The sequence below is a fragment of the Equus asinus genome, chromosome 15, assembly GCF_041296235.1.
Source record: "Equus asinus isolate D_3611 breed Donkey chromosome 15, EquAss-T2T_v2, whole genome shotgun sequence".
NCBI classification, from domain to species: Eukaryota; Metazoa; Chordata; class Mammalia; order Perissodactyla; family Equidae; genus Equus; species Equus asinus.
The window spans coordinates 49,742,224-49,768,271 of record NC_091804.1 but is presented as its reverse complement, the minus strand read 5'-3'; the positions used below and the strand labels follow the sequence as shown (position 1 = coordinate 49,768,271).

Genomic DNA, 26,048 nt, shown 5'->3' with positions numbered 1-26,048 from the left:
TAGTCCCACCTGCCCACACCCTGGCCATTAGTCCCGCCTGCCCACACCTTGGCAGGTAGTCCCACCTGCTCACAACAAATGTCAACTGCAGCTCCCCCTTCATGCTGGGATGCGGTTGGTGGTGACCAGCCCCTGGGCCTCTGACATGGCTGTCTTGGCGGAATGCGGCAGGTCCCGGCTGTGAGGACAGCCCCCTTTGGCCGGTCTGCTCGAGCCCTGGGCTGAGACAGGACAGATCTCCTGGCTCTTCCGGGAACCACCGGGGCAGGCGGCGGATGGAGCCGGGATTTGGGGACTTGAGGCAGAGCCACCAGGAGCCCTCCCACACCCGGGTCGGGGAGCTCCAGCCGGCAGCCTCACGCTGGGCTGGGGAGCGCCCGTGAATCTTGACTGCAGCCTGGCCTCGCTGCCCATCACCGCCTTTCCAGCTCCCCCCTGGGCCAGGGCAGCCTCCTGACCAGGGTCCTGGCATCCATGCCTGCCCCTCTGGCCCTCCACGCACAACAGAGCCATCTCAGGTGCTGGTCCCAGGAGTAAGCCCAGGCCCGTTCTGCATGCATGTCCCCTTGACCGTCACAGGCCACGTGGAGGTGCCTTTGTGGACCCTGACCCAGGCTCAGCGACCCTGCAGGTGTGCTAAAGGTCATGGGCTTAGAGCAGAAAGGACAGACCCTGGAGCCGTGGACGTCCCCAGACGCTCCGTGTCCCCGTCTGCACCCACCATCTGAGCCCTCGACTGCTGGAGGGGCCTCCTTACCCGCAGGCTCACACGTGTCATTAAGTGCACCTAAGCTTGACCTCAGCTCATCACAGTGTCGAACAGGACCCGGAAGGAACCACTAGCCTACTCCAGCTGCCAACTTGAAGAGCTTTCAGCCCAGGAATAACCTGCCAAGGTGTGGACAAGCAAGACAATCGGCCAGGGCTGGTGCAGGATTCAGAGACTCGCCCTGGGGAAGCCCTTACTGCCCCCGGCCGGGGTGGGGCACAGGAATTGGGCAGTGACGGAATCCAGCAGCCGCATGGGAAGACGGCGCCCACAGCTCAGCAGGGAGGAGATGGGGAGCACGCATCGCAAGCTCACTCCCCACCTCCCTCGGCCTCCTCTGGGGGCCCCCATGGGCCTCGCCTGGCTGGGGCAGGGCCGGCAATGAGGACAGCTGGGCTCAGTGTCTCCAGCCTGGGCAGGACAGAGAAGGCGGAGGGGACTGGGGTGAGGCGGCCAGATGGACGCTGCCTGGCATCCTGCTACGGCATCAAGACGGGATCACTGCTCCCGCCTCATGGGGTCCCAGCGGGGATTAAATGAGATTATGTAGGAAAGGCAGTTCTCGGCATGCCTGACCTGCATCCCTCTTCCTCTCCCGGGACTGTGTCCTTGCAGGGCGGCCAGAGGGCGTGTCCTGGACCCCACAGGAGGCCTCATCTTGGCTGGTCTTGGGCCGGTCCCAGAGAATCTCATTTGAGGGCTGGAGGTCTGCATTCAGCTCCTCCTGTTACTTCTCTTGCATTTATCAAGCGGCCCCGGTGCTGGCCGTCACCTGGAACTGGGGAACCCGATCAGGTGCTCGGAAGGGTGAGCTCAGTGTCTGCACCCTGGGTGTGACGAGGCTCAGGAGCCAGCCCCTGCCAGAGTTGGCCCCTGGTCCCATGTTCTGTCTCTGCCTCTGAAGTGTGGTCTAGTGGGGTTACTGGTGGCCCCCAAAAGACATGTCCAGGTCCTAACCCCAGAACCCGTGAATGTGACCTTATTTGGACAAAGAGTCTTCGTGGGCAATTAAGGATCTCGAGATGAGATCATCCTCGTTTGGGGAGGGCCCGAAATCCAAGGACAAGTGTCCTTAGAAGAGACAGAAGAGGAGAGACGCAGATGTAGAGGAAAAGCCACGTGAAGATGGAGACAGAGACTGCGGTGATGCAGCCACCAGAGCTGGGAGAGGCAGGAAGGACCCCCCCCCGCCCGGAGCCTCAGGGGGCGCGGCCCTGCCTGCACCTGGACGTCAGACTTCTGGCCTCCCGATCTGCGGAGAATAAATGTCTGTTGTTTTCAGCAGCCTGGTCTGTGGTCCTTTGTTACAGAGGCCCCAGGACACTAGCACATCTGCTTGTGAGACCCGCACAGCTTCCCGTGGCCTTCATGACAGGCAGAAGCACAGAAGGTGTTCGGGATTAGAACTTTCTCGAAACATGGATATACACCCCTTGTGGTTTTACCTGGAAGCTTTCTGAGCATCTTCCAGCTGATCTCCAGATCTGACACAAATGTGGGTATTTTTAATAAGTAAGACGAGCATCTTTTAAACAAGCTGTCAGGAAAATGAATTGCAGCAAATTTAATGGGTGTGCCTTGTCTGAGTGCCCTACAATTATCCACGTCTAGTCTGCAGGGGAGTGACAGGGCGGGGGCCTCAGGGGCGTCTCGCTGCTCCAGAAAAGCTTCCTTTGGCTGGGGTACACTTCCCGACCCCAGACCACCACTCAAGCCTCTGTTTGGCAGCTCGCTGTGGCTGGTTGGTGTTCTTTCCCAAACGTCTGGGCCTGTGAGGTCACACAGGGCCCCACTGTCTTCAAGGGTCCCCGTGAGACCTGCAGCCCCCCCAGCCCCGGGCCTGTCTGCCCCTCCCCTCCTCAAACCCCATCCAGCCCAGTGGCAGGGCAGATGTCCCCCAGGTGTGGCCCAAGTCCCCTGAGAGGACAGTCCACATCAGAAAAACAGGCCTCAGGGCTGGGCAGAATCTGGGATCCTGGCATCGTGCCTGCCTCTGGGGACACCAGGGTCTTTGGGCCAGCCACTCTCCTTCCTGCCGCCTGCTAAAGCCACGTGGGCATCACCACGGGCGTCAGCAGGGACCTGCCAGGGCTCAGCCCCTGAGCCATCCCTCGTGACGGTCTCCTAGCCTGCCTCCTGCCCTGGACGCTGGGGCCTGTGCTCCTGACCCGCTGCTGTGGGAAGGCAGGCAGGCCACCGGAGCGCGGTGGTTCATCAGGAACCGATTTCCACTAAGTCCACGTGCTCTCCTGCAGGTCCCCCTGCCTCCCCATCACTGGAATGGGGAAAATAAAGGGGCCGTGTAACAAGGCTCCCCACAGTGAGGACAGTACAGAGGGGGTCTCCAGGCTGCACGTCCGAGAGGGTCCCTGGGCTGGAGAGATCCCTGCCCTTGCCTGCTGCTCCTTCCCTTTAAGGGTTCCCAGGAGTGGCTGGGCTGATGGGAGCAGCTGGTGAGCTCAGACTCAGAGACCCCGGGAGATGGGGTCAGTACAGATGCGACTGCTTCTCCCTCATCCCTGGGGAATAAATAGTAACCCTCGACAGCCGCTTCCGACTGTGCGCATCCTGTTGGGCGCAGAGCCCAAAGCTGACTGACTTACAAATGAGTAAGTCTTTGATTTTGGCTCCAGACCAGCATGTCCTGGACAGTCTGCCGCACGGGGCTCCAAAGTGAAATGACCCAGAAGCACTTCCACTCCCTCTGGACTCTCAGGAGCTGGAGGCATTGCAATCCTGCCAGAAACTGAGAACTTACGCTCCGGACAGCAGCATCCCATGCCTGCTGTGAGCAATTACAACTTCCTCATTGCTAAATAAGGGCTATTCCAAACAGCCCCGGGACTCCCTGAACTGCAGAAGGCTGGAAGTGGCGTGTTTTTTCAATAGAGGAAACTTTTTTGAGTTATAAGAATACAAAACTCACTGAAGAATGCTCTTAACCTTTAAATATGTCAAGGGAGAGTTACCGAAATTTACAGTAAATTCACCTTTTAACAGACAAGGAGCTAAAAATGTTTAAGTCCAAACAGTGTTGCTCTTTTCCATAAGCTTCAGTATAAGATGTATTCAAACACACTGGCTGTCTCCAACTTTATGTTTCTGGAACAACTATGTTTCTTTGTTGTGCATGCTTTTGCAATATTGTTTTAAGAATTCCTTTGAACCAAAGTCTTTCATCATAAGCTGCCTCGGAAATTTTTGAAAGTAGGGGCTGTTTAAAATCCACAGATGGCTTCCACTTGAGGTACTGGACTAGCTCTCCCGTCATAAACAACTACAAATTGTACACAATGCATCATGAGATTGTTTTCAGACACTGCGCAAGTCCAGTGCAAGGCTGCTGTCCCTGAGAGAAGGGAAACTCACACGGTGAGCCCCACTGTCATCCATTTCTCTGCTTGGGGACACTTTCCTGATTGCAACATTAGGAGCTGGGTTCTGGGCAGAGCATGTCTATTTCAGCTGAGAAGGCAGAAATCAGACACTGGGGCTGTGGGAATGGCTTGACTCTGCAGAGCAAGGGACTGGAGAGGGGCCTGCACAGTGGGGTCCTCAGAAGCCTGCAGGGGCTCTCCATGGGTTCTGGGCTGGCTGGGCTGTGTGTGCAGATGGAAACCTTGAAAAGCTTATGAGAGGGTGGCTGGCATTCTGGCAGAGCTGGAAAGGAGAGGGCTCATTAACACACCAAGTATCCCACTGAGATGCCAGCAAGCCCACACCTTGGGAGTAAGGACCACGCCCTAGAGAAGGCCGATTCTAGCCTCACCCTAACTAAACCCAAACACAAACTCACAATATCCACAGAGGAGACCGAGTCTAGATTTTGAGTCCTCCCACATTAGAAGGTCTATAAAGCGTCACTACAGAAGTGTAAAATTGAGTCTGCACAAGGTCAGGATGATCAGTCTGCAACTGAATGGCCTCTTCAAATGGGAACCAACGCTCCTCAAAGAAAGATAACAAAATCCAGAGTCTCTTCAATGTGTCATCTACAATGTCCAATATGAATAAAAAATTATTAGATATGCAAAGAAATAGGAAGACGTGACCCATTGATAAGAAAAAAAGCAGTCAACTAAAACAGACCTTAAGGTGAACAGCGAGAAGTGGGAGGTGTCAGGTGCGAACTGGCACAGTGTGAACTCTTGTCAGACTGTGACAAGGTAAGGATGCATGTTGATGGCCCCAGAGCAGCCATTACAAGAACAAATACAGAGAGATATATCTAAAAAAGTCGGTTGAGGGGGCTGGCCCCGCGGCCGAGTGGTTAAGTTCACGCACTCCGCTGCAGGCGGCCCAGTGTTTCGTTGGTTCGAATCCTGGGCGCGGACACGGCACTGTTCATCAGACCATGCTGAGGCAGCGTCCCACATGCCACAACTAGAAGGACCCACAACGAAGAATATACAACTATGTATGGGGGGCTTTGGGGAGAAAAAGGAAAAAATAAAATCTTTTAAAAAAAAAAAAAAGTCGGTTGAGGAAATAAAATGGAATACTCTGACTTCCCAGCCAGATGACTAAGAAAGGGATCTCTGGAAACTGGAGAGCGTGGGAGGAAACCTCAGCCAAAGGAGAGGTGGAAAAGGGGATTTCCTAATTCTGTGCATGAACCGACACAAGCGCTGGGGTAACCCTGAACTGCACAAGTAGGAAACACACCTAGAGAACCAGAGCCAGGGTCTGAAAACCGAACTGTGACATAAACCACCTCCAAGACCCAAGACTAAACCCTGAATGGGTTTAAAGGATCTGAAAACAGAGCTGATGCTGGAACCACCAGCACAAACAGTACGAGGAGGAGTGGTTCTGCCTGGGCTGACTGCCAAAAGAAAAGAATCAACTGAAACATCAACATTCTCCAGAGGATTTTAACTTAAACCCAAACACCTCAACAACACAGGCATACCTCGCTTCATTGAGCTCTGCTTTACTGCACTTCACAAATATTGTGTTTTTTACAAATTGAAGGTTTGTGGCAACCCTGCATTGAGCAAGATTATGACTCGCTGAAGGCTCAGATGATGGTTAGCATTTTTTTAAAGTTTTAGCTTTTTAGAAACTTTTTTCTTTTTTTGGTGAGGAAGATTGTCCCTGAGCTAACATCTGTGCCAATCTTCCTCCATTTTGTATGTGTGTCGCTGCCACAGCACGGCTTGACAGTAGTGTAGGTCTGTGCCTGGGATCTGAACCCACGAACCCCAGGCTGCTGAAGCAGAGCACGCAAACTTAACCGCTATACCACCGGGCTGGCCCTGCAACTTTTTAATTAAGGTATGTGCATTGTTTTTTCAGACGTAATGCTATTGCACACTTAGTAGACTACAATAGAGTGTAAACATAACTTTTATATGCACTGGGAAACCAAAAACTTCGTGTGACTCGCTTTACTGCAATTTTCGCTTTATTGTGGTGGTCTGGAACCAAACCCACAACATCTCTGAGGTGTGCCTGTATTCAAAATGTCCAGGAAGTAATCCAAAATAACTCGACACTGAAAGAAACAGGAAAATAAGACTAACTCTGGGGGAAAAGATGATCAATACATGCCACCTTCAAGAAGACTCAGACGATGGAAGTACCAAAGACTTCAAAGCAGGGGTCACACCCACGCTCCCTGAGGTAAAGGGACCTCTGGAAACGAATGGGGTGATAGAGTTCATGAAAGAGAGCAAGAAACTATACTAAAAGAACCAATGAAAATTTTAGAACTAAATAATACAGCACTGTCAATCCAGTTGACCCTTGTAGAATAATGTACCGACAGCAGAACACACACCCTGCAAGGAGCACATCTCATTCACCAACACAGACCATTACCCGGGACCATAACAAACATCCACACCTTTAAAGAGCTGAAATCATGCAAGTACGTTCTCAGAACATATGGAATTAAATCAGAAAGCAACAACAAAATGTTATCTGGAAAATCCCCAAACATTTGGAAATTAAACAATACACTTCTAAATAGCCCAAAGTTTAAAGGTGAAGTCTCAAGAGAAATAAGAAAATGTTTTGAACTGAATTAGAAGACAACATTTCAAAAATTTAGAGGTGCTATTAAAGCAGTATTTAGGAGGAAATTTATAGCATTACGTGTTTGTATTAGAAAAGGAAACAGGTCTTAAATCCGCAGTCTAAGCTTCCACCTTAGGAAATCAGGAGGAACTGGCCCCGTGGCTCAGTGGTTACGTTCACACACTTCACTTTGGTGGCCCAGGGTTTTGCAGGTTTGGATCCTGAGCGTGGACCTAGCACCATTCATCAAGCCATGCTGAGGCAGCGTCCCACATAGCAGAGCCAGAAGGACCTACAACCAGAATATACAACTATGCACAGGGAGCTTTGGGGAGAAGAAAAAAAAAAAAGAAGAAGATTGGCAACAGATGTTAGCTCAGGTGCCAATCTTTAAAAAAAAAAGAAAATCTAGGAAAATAAGATCAAATTAAACCCAAAGCAAGCAGGAAAAGGAAGCGCAGAAACGAGAGGAAATAAATAAAGTTGACTCAGAAAGATAATAGAGAAAATCAGTGACACCAAACGCCGGTTCTTCTGAAAGAATAATAATATTGATCCACTCCTAGCTACAGTGGCCAGGGGAAAAAAAAACATATAGATTACCAATATTAGGAATTAAAAAAGAGAAACAGACATTATAAGGAATACTTACAAACCATTCTATGCCCCTAAACTCGACAGGTTATATAAAATGGACCAATTCCTTGAAAGATACGAATTGCCAAAATTTACTCAAGAAGAAACGTATACCCTGAATATCGTATCTATGAAAGGAAATGAATTCGTCATTAGAAACCTTCCAACAAAACTCCAGGCCCAGTTGAAGAATTCTACCAAACCTGTAAAGAAGAAATAACGCCATTTCCACAAAATCTCTTTCAGAAAACAGAAGAGGAGCTGACACTTCCCAACTCATATTACGAGGCCAGCATCATCTTGATGCCAAAATCAGACAAAGACAGGGCAAGAAAATAAAACCACAGACCAATAACTCTCACAAACATACTCACAAAAACTCTCAACAAAATATGAGCAAATTAAATCCAGCAACATCTAAAACGGATGGTACGTGACCAAGTGGAATTTGTCCCCAGAAAGTGAGGCTGGTTCAACCTTAAAAATTAGTCAACGGTTTCCGCCAACATGCGGTTCCTAAAGTAGTCAAAATCATAGAGATGGAAAGTAGGGTGGCAGCTTCCCAGGGCTGGGGGAGGGGTGAACGGGGAGTTGGTGTTTAATGGGGACAGAGCCCCTCTTTGGGAAGATAAGAAAGTTCTCCAGATGGATGGTGAATGTGCGTAACGTCACTGAACTGTGCGCTTAAAAATGGTTACGAGGGTAAATTTTATGTTATGTATATTTTACCACAGTAAAAAATTAATTAATGTCATACATCACGTTAACTAACGAAAAAACCCACATGATCATACAATAGGTGCAGAAAAAGCAGTGGACAAAATTCAACAGCCATTTATGATAAAAACTCTCAGCCAACTAGAAATGGAAGGGAACTTTCTTAACCTGAAAAAGAGCATCTACTAAAAACTTAAAGTCGAAACCTCAAACTTAATTACAAAGACTAAAGACTTTCTCTCTAAGATCAGGAACAAGGCAAGGAAGTTTTCTGATTAAATATGAGTTTAATCAGCCTGATCAAACATCACACTGGGAGTCTCAGCCAGAAACATAAGACAAGAAAAGGAAATTAAAGGTCACAGATCGGAGAGGCTGAAACAAACTTTCTCTGTGCACAGAGGACCGGGCTGTCTGCACAGAAAATCCCAGGGAACCCGTAAGAGAATTTCTAGAATTAATAAGTGTGCTTATCACGGTCACAAGATATAAGGTCAATATACAAAAACCAATCATATTTGTACATACTAGCCATGGAAAATTGGAAATAGAAAGTTTTTTTTAAAGTACATGTATAATGACTCCAAAAACATGAGTACTTAGGTGTAAATCTAACAAAATCTGTGTAGGACCTGTATGCTGCAAACCACTGCTGAAGGAAGGGATCAAGGAGAGAGAGTCAAACGCAGACACGTGCCGAGCTCACGGGCTGGGAGCCTCAGCGCTGGGAGGCCCCGACCCCCCACACTGAGCTACAGACTGACGGCCCCCATCCAAACCTCCGCAGACCTTCTTGTACAGATTGGGAAGCTGGTTCTAAACTTTACGTAGAAAGCACAGGATCTACAGCAGCGAAAGCAATTTCGGAAAAGAAGAACGAAGCTGAAGGACTCAGGCTACTCGACAGACTGACTATAAGACTGTGGGAGTCAGGACTGCGGGGCGGGCGCAGCATGGACACGCAGCTCAGAGGACCACATGGGAGTCTGGACACAGCCCCACCCTCGAGGTCAGCGGAGTTTTTGATTAAAGTGCAAAAAAAACTTTAAAGGAGAAAAGATCATCTTTTCACAAGTGGTACTGACCATTTCGGTATCTACATCTCACATCCTATCGGCAAATTAACTCAAAATGGATCATAAACCAAAATACAAAACATAAAACCATAAAAATTCTAGAAGATCACGGAGAAGAAAATCTTTGTGACCTTGTGTTAGGCACCAAGCTCTTAGACACAACACCAAAAGCACATTCCATCAAAACTTTTGGTAAGTCAGACTTCATCAAAATTACAACTTTTTGCTCTGTGACATGAAATGTTAGGAAAATGCAAAGATAAGCCACAGACTGGGAGAAAATACTTGCAAGCCACACATCTGACAAGGGACTTTTATGCAGAATACATTTTGAAAACTCTTGAAACTCAACAATAAGAAAATAAACAACCCAAATTTAAAAATGCAGTCTACTGGAACAGACACTTTGCCAAAGATATGCAGATGCCAAATAAACACATAAAAAGATGCTTAATATCATGAGTCATTAAGGAAATGCAAATTAAAATCACAGCAAAATACCACTACACACCTACTAGAATGGCTAAATGGAAACAAAAAACAAAACCAAGAACTGACAGAACCACGCACTGGCTAAGATGCACAATGAGTCTTTCCATTTTGCTGGTGGATGTTCAAAATGGCACAACCACTTTGAAAGTTTGGCAATTTCCTGTAAAGTTAAATGCACTTTCTGTATGACCCAGGAACCTGACTCAAGTATTGACTCAGGAGAAATGAAAATGTATGTTCACACTAAATCCTGTACACGAATATTTGTAGCAAATATTAATGTAACCGCTCAAAACGGGAAACAACCCAGATGTCCTTCAACTGGTGAATGAATAAACAAACGTGGTCCCTCGAACCACGGAATCCTGTTCCACAAAAGAGGAAGCGCTGTTGACAGACAACAGCATGGACGGATCTCACACTCATTATATAAGTGAAAGAAGCCAGACTCGGGAGGCGACATCCCGTGGGGCTCCCTCTCCGTAACATCCTGAAAAAGGCCCGACACCAAGGAGGGGAATGGATTGGGGCTGTAGGGGCCGGGGTGGGGCACGGGGGACCCCAAAGCAGCAGCAGGAGGAAATGTTTCAGGGCGCCAGGACAGGCCTCTCCTTTGAGGTGGTAGTTCCACGACTCTGCATTTGTTCAAACCCATAGAGGTAAACAGAAGAAAAGTGATTTTTATTGGATTTAAATTTAAAAGTAAGCCTAAAAAAAAAGAAAACCATGTATCTGGTGTCCAGTCACTGTTTCCACCTTCTCCAGGACCACCCTGGTCTGAGCGCCCTTGACCGCCCGCCTGGAACCCCGCAGCAGCTCCCTGACCTTTCTCCCTGACCCCCAAATGCCTTCTCAGCAAGGCAGGCGGACGACCCCCTCAAACATAAGCCACATGGCTGCTGGCTCAGACTCTCCTGTGGCTACCTGTTTTTTCCAGAATATGAGCCACTGCGTGGTCTGTGTGGCCTTCTGATGCCTGTTACCCTCCTGCACTGCCCTGTGCTCATGCCACTCTGACCACGCAGGCCTCGCGCTGTCTTTTCATTCCAGCAGCGCCCCAGGGCCTCTGCGCTTGCTGTTCCCTCTGCCTGGAATCGTCTTCCCACAGACGCCGCCACACTTGCTCCTCTATTGTCTCAGTGAGACCTCCGACCTGCTCTCTGCTTAAAGTGGCATCCCCACCCCGCCTTGGCTGGGGTGTGCACTCCACGGGGCAGAAGTATCTTTGTCCACTGCTGTGCCCACTGTGCCTGGCACACGGTGGTCACCGAGCGAGCGTGGAAGGAACGAGGGAGGATGGATGTCATCGCAGGTGCTCAGAAGAGAATTCTTCACACACGTGACGCTGGAGAGACCTGGCTCGGGCCCTCGCCTTCAGGCAGCGAGTGTTTCTCAAAGGAGCTGGACAGATGCTGACCAGCTGTGGATGGTTCCCGGACCCCACAGGCATGGGAACAATGCCGGGCATCAGGGGTTTCCTGCGGGACTCAGGACCCCCCAGAGTGTAGATGAGACTGGATGACGAGAACAGCTCCCAACTCCGGGAGGGGAGCCCTTTTGGGAGGAGACAACTCTCATTACCCTAGAGCAACAAATCAGAGGGTTGGTCTCTCCTTAAATGCCACTGCACTACTGTTGTGGTGGGTAACCGAGCCCTTACTCGGCTCCCGGAGCTGTCAGGGAGCTATCCCCGGCATTTCATGTCCATTACTCTTTGGACCACAGAGTAACCACTACCTCCAGTGGGCAGGCAAGGGACCTGAGGTCCAGACGGCACATCGCTTGTCCGGGGTCCTGAAGCTGGCCAGTGGTGAAGCTGGGATGTGACCTCGGGGTCTGGGCTGCTGCATCATGCTACTGAGACAGGAACAAGTCTAACCAGACAAGGCCATCTGCAAGGCCCCGGGCCTAACCAGAAACGGCCCCCAACCAATCAGCAAGCTAGGAGAATCAGATAGAAGCCACCAAGATCCACATTCTGCAGCCTCAGGACTTTCCTGGGCTTATGCATGCACCCTGGTACCCAGGAGTCCAGCGAAGGTGACCCTAGCTCCATTAGCATAGAAAAATCACACCCGGGATGGGAAGCTAGTGTGCTAATGATACACGCATCGCACATCCGAGTGTGCTACATGACAGCGCGGGCGCAAGCACAACCCAGCTCTCCATGCCATGACCAGGCCCTCCTCTGAGCCTTTGCCTAATAAAAGCCCCACAGTCCCCCTCCCTAACGAGCCAGTCACCCACCCCTTTCCTTTCTGCACCGGTTCCTTCGTGCCTCCCCAGTGCACAAGCTAATACACTTTTACTTTCTGCTCCCATGTGTCGTCTCTCGATTTCCGTCCTGGGGGACAAGAACCCACGTGCCAGTAACATTTGGGTGACCACGAAGGGATGGGATGGGACGGGAGTTTCTTGAGTCTCAGTTGAAGACCGGATGGGCTGGCGTCAAAATGGCCTGGTTGCCTGAATGTGGACATAAGTGGCCACAGCAAAACCTTCGTTTCGGACTCCAGCATTCAGTAAGTCAGGTCAAGGCCTGGGAGCCAACATCCCCCAATCTGACCAACTTTCTCAAAATCTCCCTCTTTTCCTTCTTGCTCTCTCTCTCTCATCCTCTATAGGAGAATCTTCTCCCCTCTGGTTTCAGGGGCACCATGAGGCCCTGGGTCAGTCATTAGCCCGACAGTCTGGTTTTCCCGGTTTTGGAGAGTCCACATTCACCTCTGGGAGCTCTCTTCTTCCAGGCCTGATCACCCGGCAACCCCAAGTGAGGTGCCCTCTCTTGGCAGTCCCGGTTTCTGTTAATCTATTTGGGCACGTGGAGTGATTCCAGGCTGGCCCCTAGGTCAGTCACTTGACTGACAATCTGGAACTTTGTTTTGCCTCCTGTCAAGAATCTGTTGAGTATTTCAGGCGTCTACTGAGTCAGGTATGGCGACAGGGGACCTGCGCTTTATTCGGTAAACCTTCTTGCCTGCACTGTGTGCCCCAACATGGGAACTGTTGTTTGTGTGACCCTTATCCTGATAAGCCTCGGGAAGAGTCTGTGAAGGCCAGGCCTGATCACCTCTTTCCCTCCTTCGTCTGTCTCATTCATCACCTCCCCTGTTGTCATCAAGTCAAGGTTAAGTTTGGGCTGGACCTGAGCAGAACCTGGGCCCTCTGTAAAGTAGAAAACTTGAAAACTTTTTGCCAGGGACTTAACTTTCAACTCTGGCATTGGAAGACCCGGCCCCTGGCCCACTCCAGGCCTTTGCCTCCTGCCCGCCTGGCTCACCTTGTGCTGGCTCAGGGACTAAGTGCCTGGGCTGAGCGGGACTTGACTAAATCTTATAACGACATTGATGCCCGCAGTCAGGCTCTGCACCCTTCTCCGGGCCACTGACAGTCGGACACCAGCTTTCCCATCACGGGGAACACCCCAAGCGTCCCTGGAGACTCACCCCTCGGGTGCATTTTAATTAATTGGAGACACTTTCAATTGCATGGGTTCTGCCCCAGAACCTCCATCTTGGAGAAACTTAAGTAGTTTCTCTGTGCCTTTGTGATGTAGGTGGACAGGCAGATCAACCTACAATGTCTTTTGAGTTACAACCCAGTTTTTGAGAATTCAGGAGCAAATGTCCTGAAAAAATTCCTTGTAAGACCGGAAAAGCAGCTCTAGAAGCGGTTCGGGTTCCACCCATTTCTCTCATCTCAGAGAGCTTGCAAATCCTCTGGGGAATATTTAGCCCATCACTAATTCCCAGGACCAAAAAAAAAAAAAAAGGAAGAAAGAAAAAAAAAAACCCAGCCATAAGAGTGCCCTTGCCAAAAATCTAGCATCTTGAGTGTCTTCTTCATAAATATTAGTAAAAAGGCTCAAAACAAAATTTGGATTCATAACTAGTGTATTACTGTACCTGATTCATGGCAGTAATTTTAACACAAATGCCGTGGAGACTCTGTGTATCTGTGTCTATGTGTGTGTTATGTATGTGAGATATTTTACCTCCGGATGGTATAATTTTGAAAGAGCTCTGTTCAATTGTCTTGCTTAAGTTATTTCTAATGCAACTAACCCAAATGTCTTCAAGTCAACATGATAAACTAATCTTTGGTAACTGAAAGCCTGTTTAAGATTTTTGGTTTGATTAACATGGACATGTGTTCAGAGTTATCAGCATTGCTCTGATGTAGACATGCAGCCTTTATTCCACATCTATTGGTCCAAAAAGCTGATGTTTTCTCTATTAAAAAACTGGTTAGCAAAAACAGTAACTTAAAAGGATGGCTGATTTTGTCTAAAGTCTCATGAAGTTTTGTAGGCAATCTAAATAATTATGGGGAATGAGTAAATCAAATAGATGTGAAAGAGATAAAAGTGTTGGGTAAACTTTTTACATGTTATGGCATGTATATTTAACAGAACTTCCAAAATCTCTCTGGTAACTTGAAACTTTGAAGTTTTGCCAGGTGAAATTAAACAATAAAAACTCATTGAATGTCTCAGCCATTTTTCAAAGAAGATAACATACTGAAACATGATTGATAAACATGTCTAAGTTTATCTACTTTTAGCTTCTTATTACAAAGAAACCAAAAGATGTTTGGGTCTATTAGTAAACATGTCTTATATTTTTATTAAGATTGCACTATGAAGTAGCATGTTTCTAGAAATCGTGAAAAGTATTTATAAACTTGCCAAACCACAGAATGCTAATGTAAAAGACAGTTTATAATTGCTTACTTTTTAATTTTCACTAAGGTCTATAATGATTAAAAGTTCTAAGTAGTATAAGTAAATAAGTTTTCACATAAAAAGTAAGCTGTTGCAAAAATTAGAATTTGGTTTTCTTTCTCTTAAAAGGGATAATTTTCTTAAACTCTTAGTCTGCTCTTGGTAAAGAGGTTATAAAAGACTTTCCTTTATTTTTGAGTAAGTTTACCTAAAAGACAGAAGATCTATGTTTTTTGTTTTTTTTTTTTAAGATTTTATTTTTTCCTTTTTCTCCCCAAAGCCCCCTGGTACATAGTTGTATATTCTTCGTTGTGGGTCCTTCTAGTTGTGGCATGTGGGACGCTGCCTCAGCGTGGCTTGATGAGCAGTGCCATGTCCGCGCCCAGGATTCGAACCAACGAAACACTGGGCCGCCTGCAGCGGAGCGCGCGAACTTAACCACTCAGCCGCGGGGCCAGCCCCAGAAGATCTATGGTTTTTAAAATAATTTCCTATGTTCAAAAAGACTGAGGTCTCTCTATTGAGGCTTTTTTGACTATTTTAACTCTCTGCCCTTGACTATGTCTATTGTCACTTTGAATGGCTACAGTAAGCATTGTTTCCTATTTGACCAAGTGTTTTAAAATCTTTTGATATTTTTAACAAGCTTCCCCTCAAAAAAAAAATTCAAATCCTGAACGAAGCCTTTCTTTTGACCTGGAAGAAGGAAAAAAATTTTTTTTGCTTCTTTGAGAATCTTCAGAGGGCCCCTGGGACTTCTCAAAGAAATCTGTTCTCTCTTCTTATAAAGAAGGAGATATGAAACTAATTAGGCTTATTTGGTATGTCAAATTACATGGGAAGCATTGTCAAATAAGTGATGATAAACCTTCTTAGGTGGTATGTGGATAAATGTTATTGATATAAATGTTTTAAAATCATATAACATTCCTAAAATTCTGATCTATCCTTGTGGTCAGCCATAATTGTAGTTATTTTCTTGAAGTGTTGTATGTCACAGAAGTAGCCAAGCTTCTTTGTCAATTGCCCTTTTGAGTCTTTTGTCATTTGCAGATAGTTGCTTTTTCACTCTGATGCTTTTCACTTTTGCAAAGATGTTTCCTCTTTGGACAGATTCATGGAAAGGACTCGGATACTTACTCTAGAGTACACGTTTCTGATAAAATTTCAGATCATAAAACTGAACTGGGTAAGAAGCTACAGAACTCTAATGGAGAAACTAATGGCTTCATAAAACTGCTAACGAAAGATCAAGATCAAGAATTGGTTACATGGGACTAAGTGAACTGATGAGGATGATTATAATTTATATGACTTTTAGTTTGTGATATTGCTGATTTTTTGATGTTTTGTTTTGGTTCCAGATTTAAGGAAAGCTTTTCTCTCATGCTAACTATGATAGCAATTTGGTAAATTATACCTCTGTAAGCAGAATTGAAACATTTATCTTTTTCTCTCTACTTTATCCCTCCAGAATTTGGAAACTCTTAGTGAGTGAGTATTGTTGCACGGAAATATAGTTATTTGCATTCTCCTTATAACAGAACACAATTGGAACCATTGATTATAATACCAAGGTTTTGACTGGAAAATGTCATATTTGAGAGAACCATACAGACTCAGGTATGACAAGACAGCTTTTGAGGAATAAAGGTCGACTTTCTGAAATAAAGGCACTTGGAAATATCAGCCTGGTACCTTATTTACAGGGTTCCCAGCAACCTTACTGGGTGAGTAAAGAAAGTCACTCCTCTGGCAGGTGCAAGAAAGCTCAAGGATCTGTAGGTATTGCAGGAGGAGTCTGACAAGTCCCTGGCTTTGCTTGGTTGGGCCTTGAGAGGATTTTAAAGTTCAATGTGAGAGTCCTTATTTAAAAAGTTCCAGCAAAGCAGATTTGAAAGAACCTATATAATTGATTGCTATTCTTGCTGAACTTATGTAAATAATTGGGCCAAGTTTATTGAAACCAGACTTATTTTACAAACCAATGAGTCTTAGTTGGTTATCTTTGGTAAAAATGAGTGTCATTTTAGAGAGAAAAATTATGTTTCAATAGAAACTATAGTATACATTCATGGATATTAGGTTCTAGTTCTGATAATTATCTTTGAGGTTTTTGTTTTCTATCTGTAAACTGGACCAGATGCTGAATTATTCTAGTCTCATAACATATCTGGCTCCAAATCTCCAAACTAATGTTTTCATTTTTTTCTCCAATCATTTTCATTTGGAATCATCGAAAACTGAACCTGACCTTTTCCTGAAGGCCTGCAGAGTGAAGGTGGATGCTGGACAACCTGATATAAACTTAAGGGAGATTTACGTCTGTGCCATGTAAGCCACTCAGAAAGATACCTGAACACCCAATGACATCTCGTCGTGTTTGTGTCCTCTAGGCTCCAACAATTCCACGTTAAACTGATGGTCATGCAAAGATTCCAGCCACTTCCAATGGCCGACCCACCTGGTCCTCATTCTCATCCCTACTGGACCCTGCAACAAGCTGAAAAAGATTTTTACTCCTCCTGGATATAGGGACCCCTTCTCAATGCCCCCTGACAGCAGAAAGTAGCTTCAGAAGAAGATACCTTCTCCCATGATCTTTAAGATTAAGGAGGATAAAATCTCCCAGGAGAAATAAGACAGGAACCAGCCTAACGAGACAGGGCCATCTGCAAGCCGCCCTCCCCCCCCCCCCAAACCAGTGGACAAGCTAGGAGAATCAGAGGCCACCAAGATCCACATCCGGCAGCCTCCAGACTTTCCTGGGCTTATGCATGCACCCTGACACCCAGGAGTCCAGTGAAGGTGACCCTAGCTCCATTAGCATGGAAAAAATCACACCCAGGGGTGGAGAGCTAGCGTGCTAATGATACATGCATCACACGAGCTGGCATGTTGAACAACAGCCCAAGTGCAAGAAACACCCCAGCTCTCCATGCCATGACCAGGCCCTCCTCCCCAGCCTTTGCCTGATAAAAGCCCCACAGTCCTGCTCCCTAACGAGGCGGTCACCTGCCCTTTTCCTTTCTGCACTGGCTCCCTTGTGCCTCTCCTGTGCACAAGCTAATAAACTTGTACTTTTCTCTCCCATTTGTTGTCTCTCTTGATTTCTGTCCTGGGGGACAACAGGAACCCAACGTGCCAATAACACTACTGGCAATAAACCCCAAACTGCCCATTCCTGAGTGGCATGGAAGCACTGGCCTGTCTCCATCTAACTCCCCTGTCTCCCTTAACTCTCCCCAAACCAGATCTGTGTGTTGATGAAGCAGCCCCCACAGGTGCACGTGTATGACGTCCCTAAAGTGGGCAGGGTGTGGCTGCAGATGGGCGGCTCCGTCACGGCCATTTGAGGGAGCAGCAGAGGGCACGGGGCCGGGTACTGGGCCTGGCTCGGGTGCCCTGCCCTCTCTGGGCCTTGGTTTCCTTGTCAGCCCTGAGGAATCTGGCTGGTTCCTCTCAGGAGCTGTGCTTTCACCTGGGAGGCACCTGGCGGGGGCTGGCCCGCAGCCTCTTGGTCATTGCACCTTTGCTGGCAGCAGCCAGGTCAAATGCCAGGGTGTTGCTGGGGAGGAGGGGGTCTCAGGGCCCAGGCAGACCCCACAGCCGTGAGCTCAGTAACACCATCCTCCCCCGGTGTGGGAAGCAGGCCCTGCATCCCCCTCTGCCTCCTGGATGCCAGGCTCTGACTGATGCCCAGTGGTGATGGAGCAGCGGGAGCAGTGGGGAGTAGGGTTCAGGGGCTGCCTGGGGCTTCAAGCTCCCCATACTTGTCTCCAGGGCTCCTTTGGTCCTTTCAGGCCATCGAGCCTTTGGGAGGATGCTGAGGTGCCCAAAGGCCGGCCAGAGAGAGGACCTGGTCCCCAAACAGCCTTTGCAGGGTGAGGGCTCAGGGGCTCTCTGATCTTTCATTTCCCACAGACTCACTGAGACACAATTTATGTAATTTACCCTCACTAAAACTACCCTTAGCCTATAGTTCCATGGGTTTTGGTAAATGCTCAGTTGTGTAACCCACACCGCCGTCAAGACAAGAACATCTGTCACCCCAAAGTCAGCCTCCCAGCCCGTCAGCTACTGATGTCTCCGTCCCTGTTGCTTTGCCTTTCCCAGAACGTCCTGTAATCGCAGTCACATGGTTGGAGGCCCCGTGAGGCTGGCTCCTCTCACTCAGCACAGCGCATCCATTTGGGAACCCGAATCCTAAAGATCAAAGGGAGGCCTGAGACCCCGCCCCCTCGCGATGAGGGCCCAGAGTGGTCAGATCCAGAGAAGGAAGCAGAATGGTGGGCACAGCTAGAGTTTGATGGGGACAGAGTTTTGCTCTGGGAATGATGGAGAAGTTCCGGAGACGGCTGGTGGCGATGGCTGCACTTAAATATGTGGATATTTTACCACAACAGAAAAAGAGGAAGGCTTGTGGTTCCTTTCCTCCTTGTAACACAAGCCACTAGGTCATGCGACAGGATGTCTTGCTTTTCTCTCTCCGGTGGAGAGAAAGCAAGGCCTCCCGCCCTGGCGTGTGGGTCTGATGCCTGCTGCCCTCGCAGCCTTGCCGCCCTGCTGCCCCGGGCCTCGCTGTCCTGCTGGTGCCGTGGCTGAGCCTCCTGCACCAGCCGCCAGCCCCGTCCCTCCAGAGCTGACCTTCTAAACTTGGGAGAGGAAAACAGCCCATTGGCCGCCATCCCCAAGCTCATGAGCATGACTGAGAACGGACTGCCCAGGGCTCACTACGCCCACTCTCTGCCCTTGGCGCCCCCAAAGCTGTGGACCGAGCCTTGGGACAGACTTCGTCCTTGGAGAAGGACGTTCTCTCACAGAACCACAGCACAGCTATCAAAACCAAGAAATCAGACTCAATGCTGATACAATATCACCAGCCCACGGACCATCTCCAAATTCGGCAATTTTCTCAACAGCCATCACAGCCATTTTCCCTCGGGCCCGGGGTCTGACTGGAAACCACGCCTCGTGCTGAGTTGCTGCATCTCTTTAATCCCCTTTCTACAGAACGGCTCCTCAGCTGACTTTAGAGCGTCCCCAAGTTAGGGGACTCAGGGACTGAGGGTCTGTGCTCTGGGCAGGGGCCCCTCAAAGGGCTGCTGTGTCCTCCGCACACACAGCAGGAGGTGCATGACGGCACCAGTTTTGGGGAGTTCCTGTTGGTGTCTGCCATGTTTCCCCAGTACACTGTTAATTTGTAGGGACCTTGTCACTGGTCACACTGCGCCCACGAGTGTCAGCCTCACGGAGGCCGAGTGCGTCACGGTTACCAAGCCCGTGGGTCAGGGGCAGTGGAAGGGACAGAACCAGTGAGGGGGAGTGAGAGGGAGCTGGACCGGCCCTCAGTGTGCCGCCCACGGGTGAGGACACTGGGTGCAGCCAGCGGCACAGGACAGACACACTGAGAAAATGGTCGATGGCCTGATTTCTTTGGAACCAATTTTCTTCCACTGTGTGGAGCCAGGTCTTGGCCGCTTCTCTCTTTGAGGAATCGTGTCCAACTTGAATGGCCCGGGTGTTCACAATGCCGGCTCGAGTCGGTGTGCCCGTGGCCTCCGAGCAGGTGGGTGTGGGACACCAGTTCCTCCTGCGTGACCCCCTGGCTAGAGAGGGTGAGCCCCCACCCAGCATTAGTCAACCCCTTCTGAAGTCGGGTCCAACTCTACCGGGAACACATCTGTTTGCACAAAATGTGAAAGAGGTTTTCTGGGAAGATGAACGAGGAGGTAGGGAGTCTCCAAGAGCAGGGGCCCCGGCACGGAGCTGCTGCGAGGTTGGCAGTCCTGGAAAAGGGCAATAATGAAGGGCTGACGCAAGGAGCCCCCAGCTGCTGCCTACGTGGGCCTGACCAGCTCCCACCTGGCGATGAGGAACAGGCTGTGTTAGGTGTGGCCTTGAGGGAGGGGCTCTCTAGAAAGAGCTTAAATGAAGCAGCTCCTAATTCAGCCTCCCCACCCCACCTCACCTCGTGCAGAAAGGCTGCTCTGACCCAGGGCGGCCTCTAGATGCCCCACCCCTGCTGGCAAAGCAAAGGCGCTGTCACGATGGAAAGCCTGCACCACCAGCTCGAGCATCCTGAGGCCTGTGGGTTTGCTGCAGACGCAGCAGAGCTGGGCCTCAGGCTTGGGGCTCACACTGGGCATTCTTCCCACATGTGTCCACCAGCACGTGCCCCTGAGGGTTGGTTGGAGGTGACCCTGATCCTGGGGTCTCCGCTCGGAGTGTCCAGTTAGAGAAGTTGGGCCGTGGCTCCCTGCAGGCGTCAGCCCCCAGACCCTCTGCGCTGAGCAGCACAGACACCTCCGTACTTTTGAGGGAAAAGATGAGGCCTTCAGATCCCCTTCTGTTAACTGAGCTGTGGAGACAGCCTGCAGGAAGCCACGAGGGACCACGGTGAAACACACACCGTGTGGGTGTCTGCACACACACATATATGTGGGCACGTGTGTGCATGTAACTGTGTGTACATGTCTGTCTCTGTGTGCACGCGTGTGTCTTGCGCATATTGGTGTGTCTATGTACGTGTGTGTATGCACGTGTGCATATGTCGGTGCATATGTTCATGTATGCATGTCTGTGCGTGTGTCTCTGTGCACGTGTCTCTGTGTGTGTTTGCATGTGTGTGTGGGCACAGTCCCCCAAGTTTTAGAACACTAGGCTGGAGGAGGTCAGCCCCTCCCGTGCCTCCTGCTACAACTGGGAAGATGAGAACACACGTAGGGATAGCGTGTCCAGGGAGCTGGGGCTGGAGCCCACGCCAGACTGGACACGGCCCTGGTGCTGAGCTAGCGGCGGTGTTAGCAACCGCCCTGGGGCAGTCGGTGCATTCGCTGCTAAGTCCTGGGTGTGGTGGGGGCTGGGGGCAGCTGAGGTGAAACGAGGCTGGACAAGCCCCCAGCCAAGTCAGATCTGAACCAGACACTCAAATACCCCAGGCCTCTGCCGTTCTCGCTCTCCCCATCTCGCTGCTCTCGCACAGGACGTGCTCAGTGCACATTCATCGGGTGAGCGGACATGGGCCCTGCCCAATGTGAAGCCAGCGACACAGAACCTGTGACAGCAGGACCCGCATCACGCCTGGGCTCAGCGCAAAAGGTCTGGCCTGAATTGCAGTGGACCAAACAGGACTCAAGGCCAATCCACATGGGCAGGGCTACGTGTGTGGACCGACACCTACCTCATGGAGAAGCATGAATGGACGGTGGTGGCAGCGCTATTTCTTAGAGGGACTTCCTAACAGCAAGACCACTTGATCACTCAAATGCGCGTCTTCTACCCCAGAAATTTCACTGTGACCAACAGTCTGGGAGGATCTGAATCCAGTCCCTCCTGGGGGCAGAGGAAGAGCCACACTAGGGACACACTGCAGGCGCTGGGGCTCCTCTTCCTGGCCACCTGGTGGCTCGGGACCCTGGGCCCTTGCTGGCCTGGGACTGCCCTGCCTGCTCCGTGAACTCCACTCGCCACTGTGCGGCCTGAGGTCCGGGCTGCACACTCAGAAAATGCCCAGCTGTGTCAGCAACGACTATTCAGAGCTGCCCAGAAATTTATCACCAAGCCACCTCATTTCCAACCATGGCTTCTGCTTGCAAGTCCCAGGACGGACTCTCACAGACCTAGAGGGCTGTCGGCCACACGGCAGACACTGGCTGGAGAGGCCCCGTTCTGGAAAGAGGGGCCATTTTGATGGGCCCAGGCCTCCACACCCCACCACGATCGGAGAGGGAGATGCGGACACAGCTGCCCAGCCCCTCTCTGGCCTGACCGCTGTTTATTAACAGTGGACATTTGCCCACACCTGCCAAGTGGCCCAGGACCCTGAGTGGGGAACCTAACTTGCCCCCGAAAACCTCTCCTGAGATGGCGGATGGCAGTGCCGAAGGGACAGGGGAAGGCAGCAAGGCCAAGGCCGTGCTTCTCCTGTAAGGACCGTTCCTTCAAGCACACGGGCAGCCCGCACGCAGGACCCCGAGAGGCCTCTCGAGAGCGGTTGGCACACCGGGAAATCGGCCCACCCATGGTTCCCAGGTGTGCTGCCGAGGCTGTTAAGGAAAACGGGGACCTCCCCTCCCCGAGGGCATCAGGAAGCCAGCAAGCATGCAGTGAACGCTCGGCCGGTGCGGCGTCCGTATGCAGAGAGCCTGTCCCAGTTGATGCTCAACAGACACTTGCCGAGTGGACACAAGACCGGGACACGCCCCGGGCCGTACCCAGCATCACAGCCTCAGAGCAACTGGACTCAGAGGAACGGCGCTTTGGGAGGTGAATCGATGTCACTCAGGCGTCCGATTCCGTGGGATCGACAGACGGGCCACGGAGTCGGGGCAGGATGCTTTCAGGGGGCCGTGCTCCCTCTGTCTGTTGTTTGTTTTTGATGATCACAACACCCAGACTGCTCCTGGCTGAGCCCATGGGAGCCAGAGGGCGCGTGGGTCTGAGCGGAGCGTCTCCGGGCGGGCAGTGAGCGCCGCTCACCCCTTGTTGCTGACCTGAACTGCTGCGTCATAACTTTGGAGGCAGGCAGTGTGGCTGCTGCCCCCGCAGCCCCCCAGAGCAGATTGGGAGAGGCCCCTGGGCATAGGCCGTCAAAGACTGGAGCATGGGAAGGAAGAGGAGACCTCAGAGGAAGCGGGAGGGTAATTTTCCAGTCTGTTTACCGCACACGGCGCCCTGACTGCTTCTGCTTCTGCTTCTAGCGCGAGGAGGGCGCCAGTGGAGAGGTGGCTGCGCCCTCACTCATCTCCCTGCTACACGCGGCTGCTGGCGGGGGCCTCTCACACAAGGGACACCTGTAGCGACAAGTTCTCAGTGCAGGCGAGGGGGCTTGGAACGTAATTCTGACACTTGGCCCACCTCGGTGATGACCGGTGGAGGGTCAGCCGCAGCCCAGTGATTGACTATAGACGACAGCGCTGGCCCCAGCACACCAGCTGCCCCCACCCCAGCACATGTGTCATACTTGGGCTTCCAAGGAAGCAGCACAAGTTGTGCTGGGAGGCTGCTGCTGGCTCTGGCGTGAAAGGACAGCTGGCCGCGCTGGCCCCCTCCTGCAGCTCAGCAGAGAGCATGGCGGCCCCACCCAGATCCTGCCTCTTGGCCTTCCTTGTCCCACCCTGCACCTCCATGGCTACCAAGTCCTAGGGCCATGGCACCATTCAAAGTGGCATTTCTTCCTGGACTCCCTCCCATGGACGCCCTCCTCCTGCTCAGGGCCCTTGCCTGGCCAGCCCTTGACTGATTAGCCTTCTCCACAGGGCGGGAATCTCCCCACCCTGCCAGGCTGCCTCGTCCAAGCCGATTCCCAGGGAGGGCTCCCACCTGGGTGCCTGTGGCGCTTTGCTCAGACCCTCAGAGCGGCATTTGTCACCCGGTTCCAGTGTTATACACCTCACACAGGCCCCCCACCTGCCACCACGCTCAACACCTTAGGATCTTCCCAGCAGAAACAACATCGTCACCGACAGTAGGAGTGCCTTTGAGCATTTCTACGAGCCAGGAACCACACAGCATGGCACACACATTCGCTCTTGAATCCTGTACCTTCTGAGGTTGGAGCTATGATTACCCCATTTCACAGAAGGGAAAACTGAGACTGAGCTAAGGAACTGGCCTGAGACAGCACCAGGCTCAGCTCCATCTCCCAAGTGTGGGCTGGGACAGGGCAGGCAGGAGGCACTGGGGGAGCAGACTGGGGGCGCTGCTACAGAGGAGAGGGACCCAGCCTCTTGGGGGCACAAAGTCTTTGACAAGCTGATGAAAGGGACTCTCCAGAGGAGGCCAGCAGTGCACACAAGTATCTCCCATCTTAGGGAATTTGAGACAGCTGAGCCCCATCCGTGGACCCCCCAGGAGGCCACTGACCTGAGGTTCTGGCCCCTTTGACAGAAGGAGGGGATGAGATGGGCGCTGAGATCCGGCAGCTCTGGAGTGAAGAGGGGGGAGTGTCAGGCTGCTTCTGAGGCCCCTCACCCCTCTCCCTCATTTCCCTCCCAAGAGTGACATTTCTCCAATTCCCTGTTCCTAGAGGGTGCCCACATAGGAAATCACTTTTGGGGTGAGGAAAAGAGAGATGTGGCGGCTTCTCTGAGGGGTGCCTGCTAACCTTGCCCCGGCTGAGAGCCTCATTTCTCCCTGGCCCTTCTCCCCTTGAAGAGGCCGCTCACCTGGATGACGACCTTGATCGTGGCCGTGCCCACGATGGGCGTGCACACCAGGCCGCCGGGGTGCTGGCCGTCGGCGCTGCGATTCTGCTGGCCCATGGTGAAGAGCATGGGCACGGCCAGCAGGCCTGAGGCCAGCCAGATGGCACTGATGAATTTCTTGGTGCGGCTGCGGGACATGAGGGTCTTGGCCTTGAAGGGGTGGCAGATAGCCAGGTAGCGCTCCACACTCAGGCTGGCCACGTTGAGAGCCGTGGCATAGGTGCAGGCGTCGCGCAGGAAGTAGTAGCCACGGCAGACGGCGTCGCCGAAGGCCCAGGGGTGGTGCACCCAGATGAAGTTGTACAGCTCCACCGGCATGGCGAGCAGCAAGATGAGCAGGTCGGACAGCGCCAGGCTGCCCAGGTGGTAGTGCACGGTGCTCTGCAGGCTCTGCAGCGACTTCTTGCGCGCCAGCGTGAACGCCGTCACCGAGTTGCCCACCGTGCCCACCACGAAGAGCGCCAGGTACACGGCCGTCACCAGCACCTTGGAGTAGATGTCCGTGTTCACGTCCAGGTCGCTGTTGGGCGCCGCTCGGACCTGCTCGGACGCGTTGCCCGAGCCGTTGCCAAGGCCGGATGCCAGGAGCGTCGTCTCCATCCCCGACGGCGGCAGCGGGAAGGGGTCGGGGCCCGGCGCGCCCCCGGGGCTCGGCGCGGAGCTGTTGAGGCGCATGGTGGGCGCGTGGGGTCGGGCGCCGCTTTCGTCGGGGTCCGCGGCTCGGTCGGGCGCCTCCGCGGCCGGAAGCCCAGGCGAGGGTGGGCGCGTCTCAGGCAGGGACAGAGTACCAGGGGCCCGAGCGGAGGGCGCGAGACGGCGAGGGGGCGCGTCGTCCAGGCGGGAAGCACCAGACGCGGACCGTGCCACCCGGAGCGCTCCGGGCTTGCGCTCACCCGGGGCTGCGGGCTCCGCTCCTCTTTCAGACTCCCGGCTCTGGGCTGCGAGTTCCTTCCGGGCTCCGCGCTTGCCCCGGCTTCCTCCGATCTCCAGACGCCGCGGTTCCTCGGGCTCCGGGGCGGCAGTGCCGACTCTGCTGGAGAGCACCCGGCCGGCCGGGGCTGCGCGGGGCGAGCCTGTGGCGCCGAGCGGAGCGCACGCACCGCTGCCCCGGCGCGCTCTCTCCCTCGCTCACGCTCTCCTCCCTCGCGCTCTCCGCGCACACCCGCGCCGCACACCGCCCCCCGCGCCCGCGCCCTCCCGGGCTCCGCGCCTCTGCTGAGCTGGCGGCGGCGCGGCGCGCCCAGCCGTGGCGGGCGGTGGACCGGGGAGGAGGAGGCCCCAGCCGGGGTCCCCGCCCCGCGGAGTGCAGGGCTGGCGGGTCGCCCCCGTGTTTTTGCTCCCAGGGACAATCCGGGCTGGGCGAGTGCCCCGGGGAGCTGGGATTCCGGAGGGGTGCACAGGAGATA

At 51.9% G+C, this 26,048-nt stretch overlaps 1 protein-coding gene across 1 annotated transcript in view; it reads right to left on the bottom strand.

Annotated features, from left to right (window-relative positions):
* The window catches only part of NTSR1 (neurotensin receptor 1), a 54,479-nt gene extending 28,431 nt beyond the window's left edge, over nt 1-26,048 (bottom strand). The window contains exon 1 of the mRNA XM_014849164.3: nt 24,604-26,048. Coding sequence (XP_014704650.3) covers nt 24,604-25,317 — 714 coding nt within the window. The 5' untranslated portion in view covers nt 25,318-26,048. The remainder of the gene's footprint in view (nt 1-24,603) is intronic.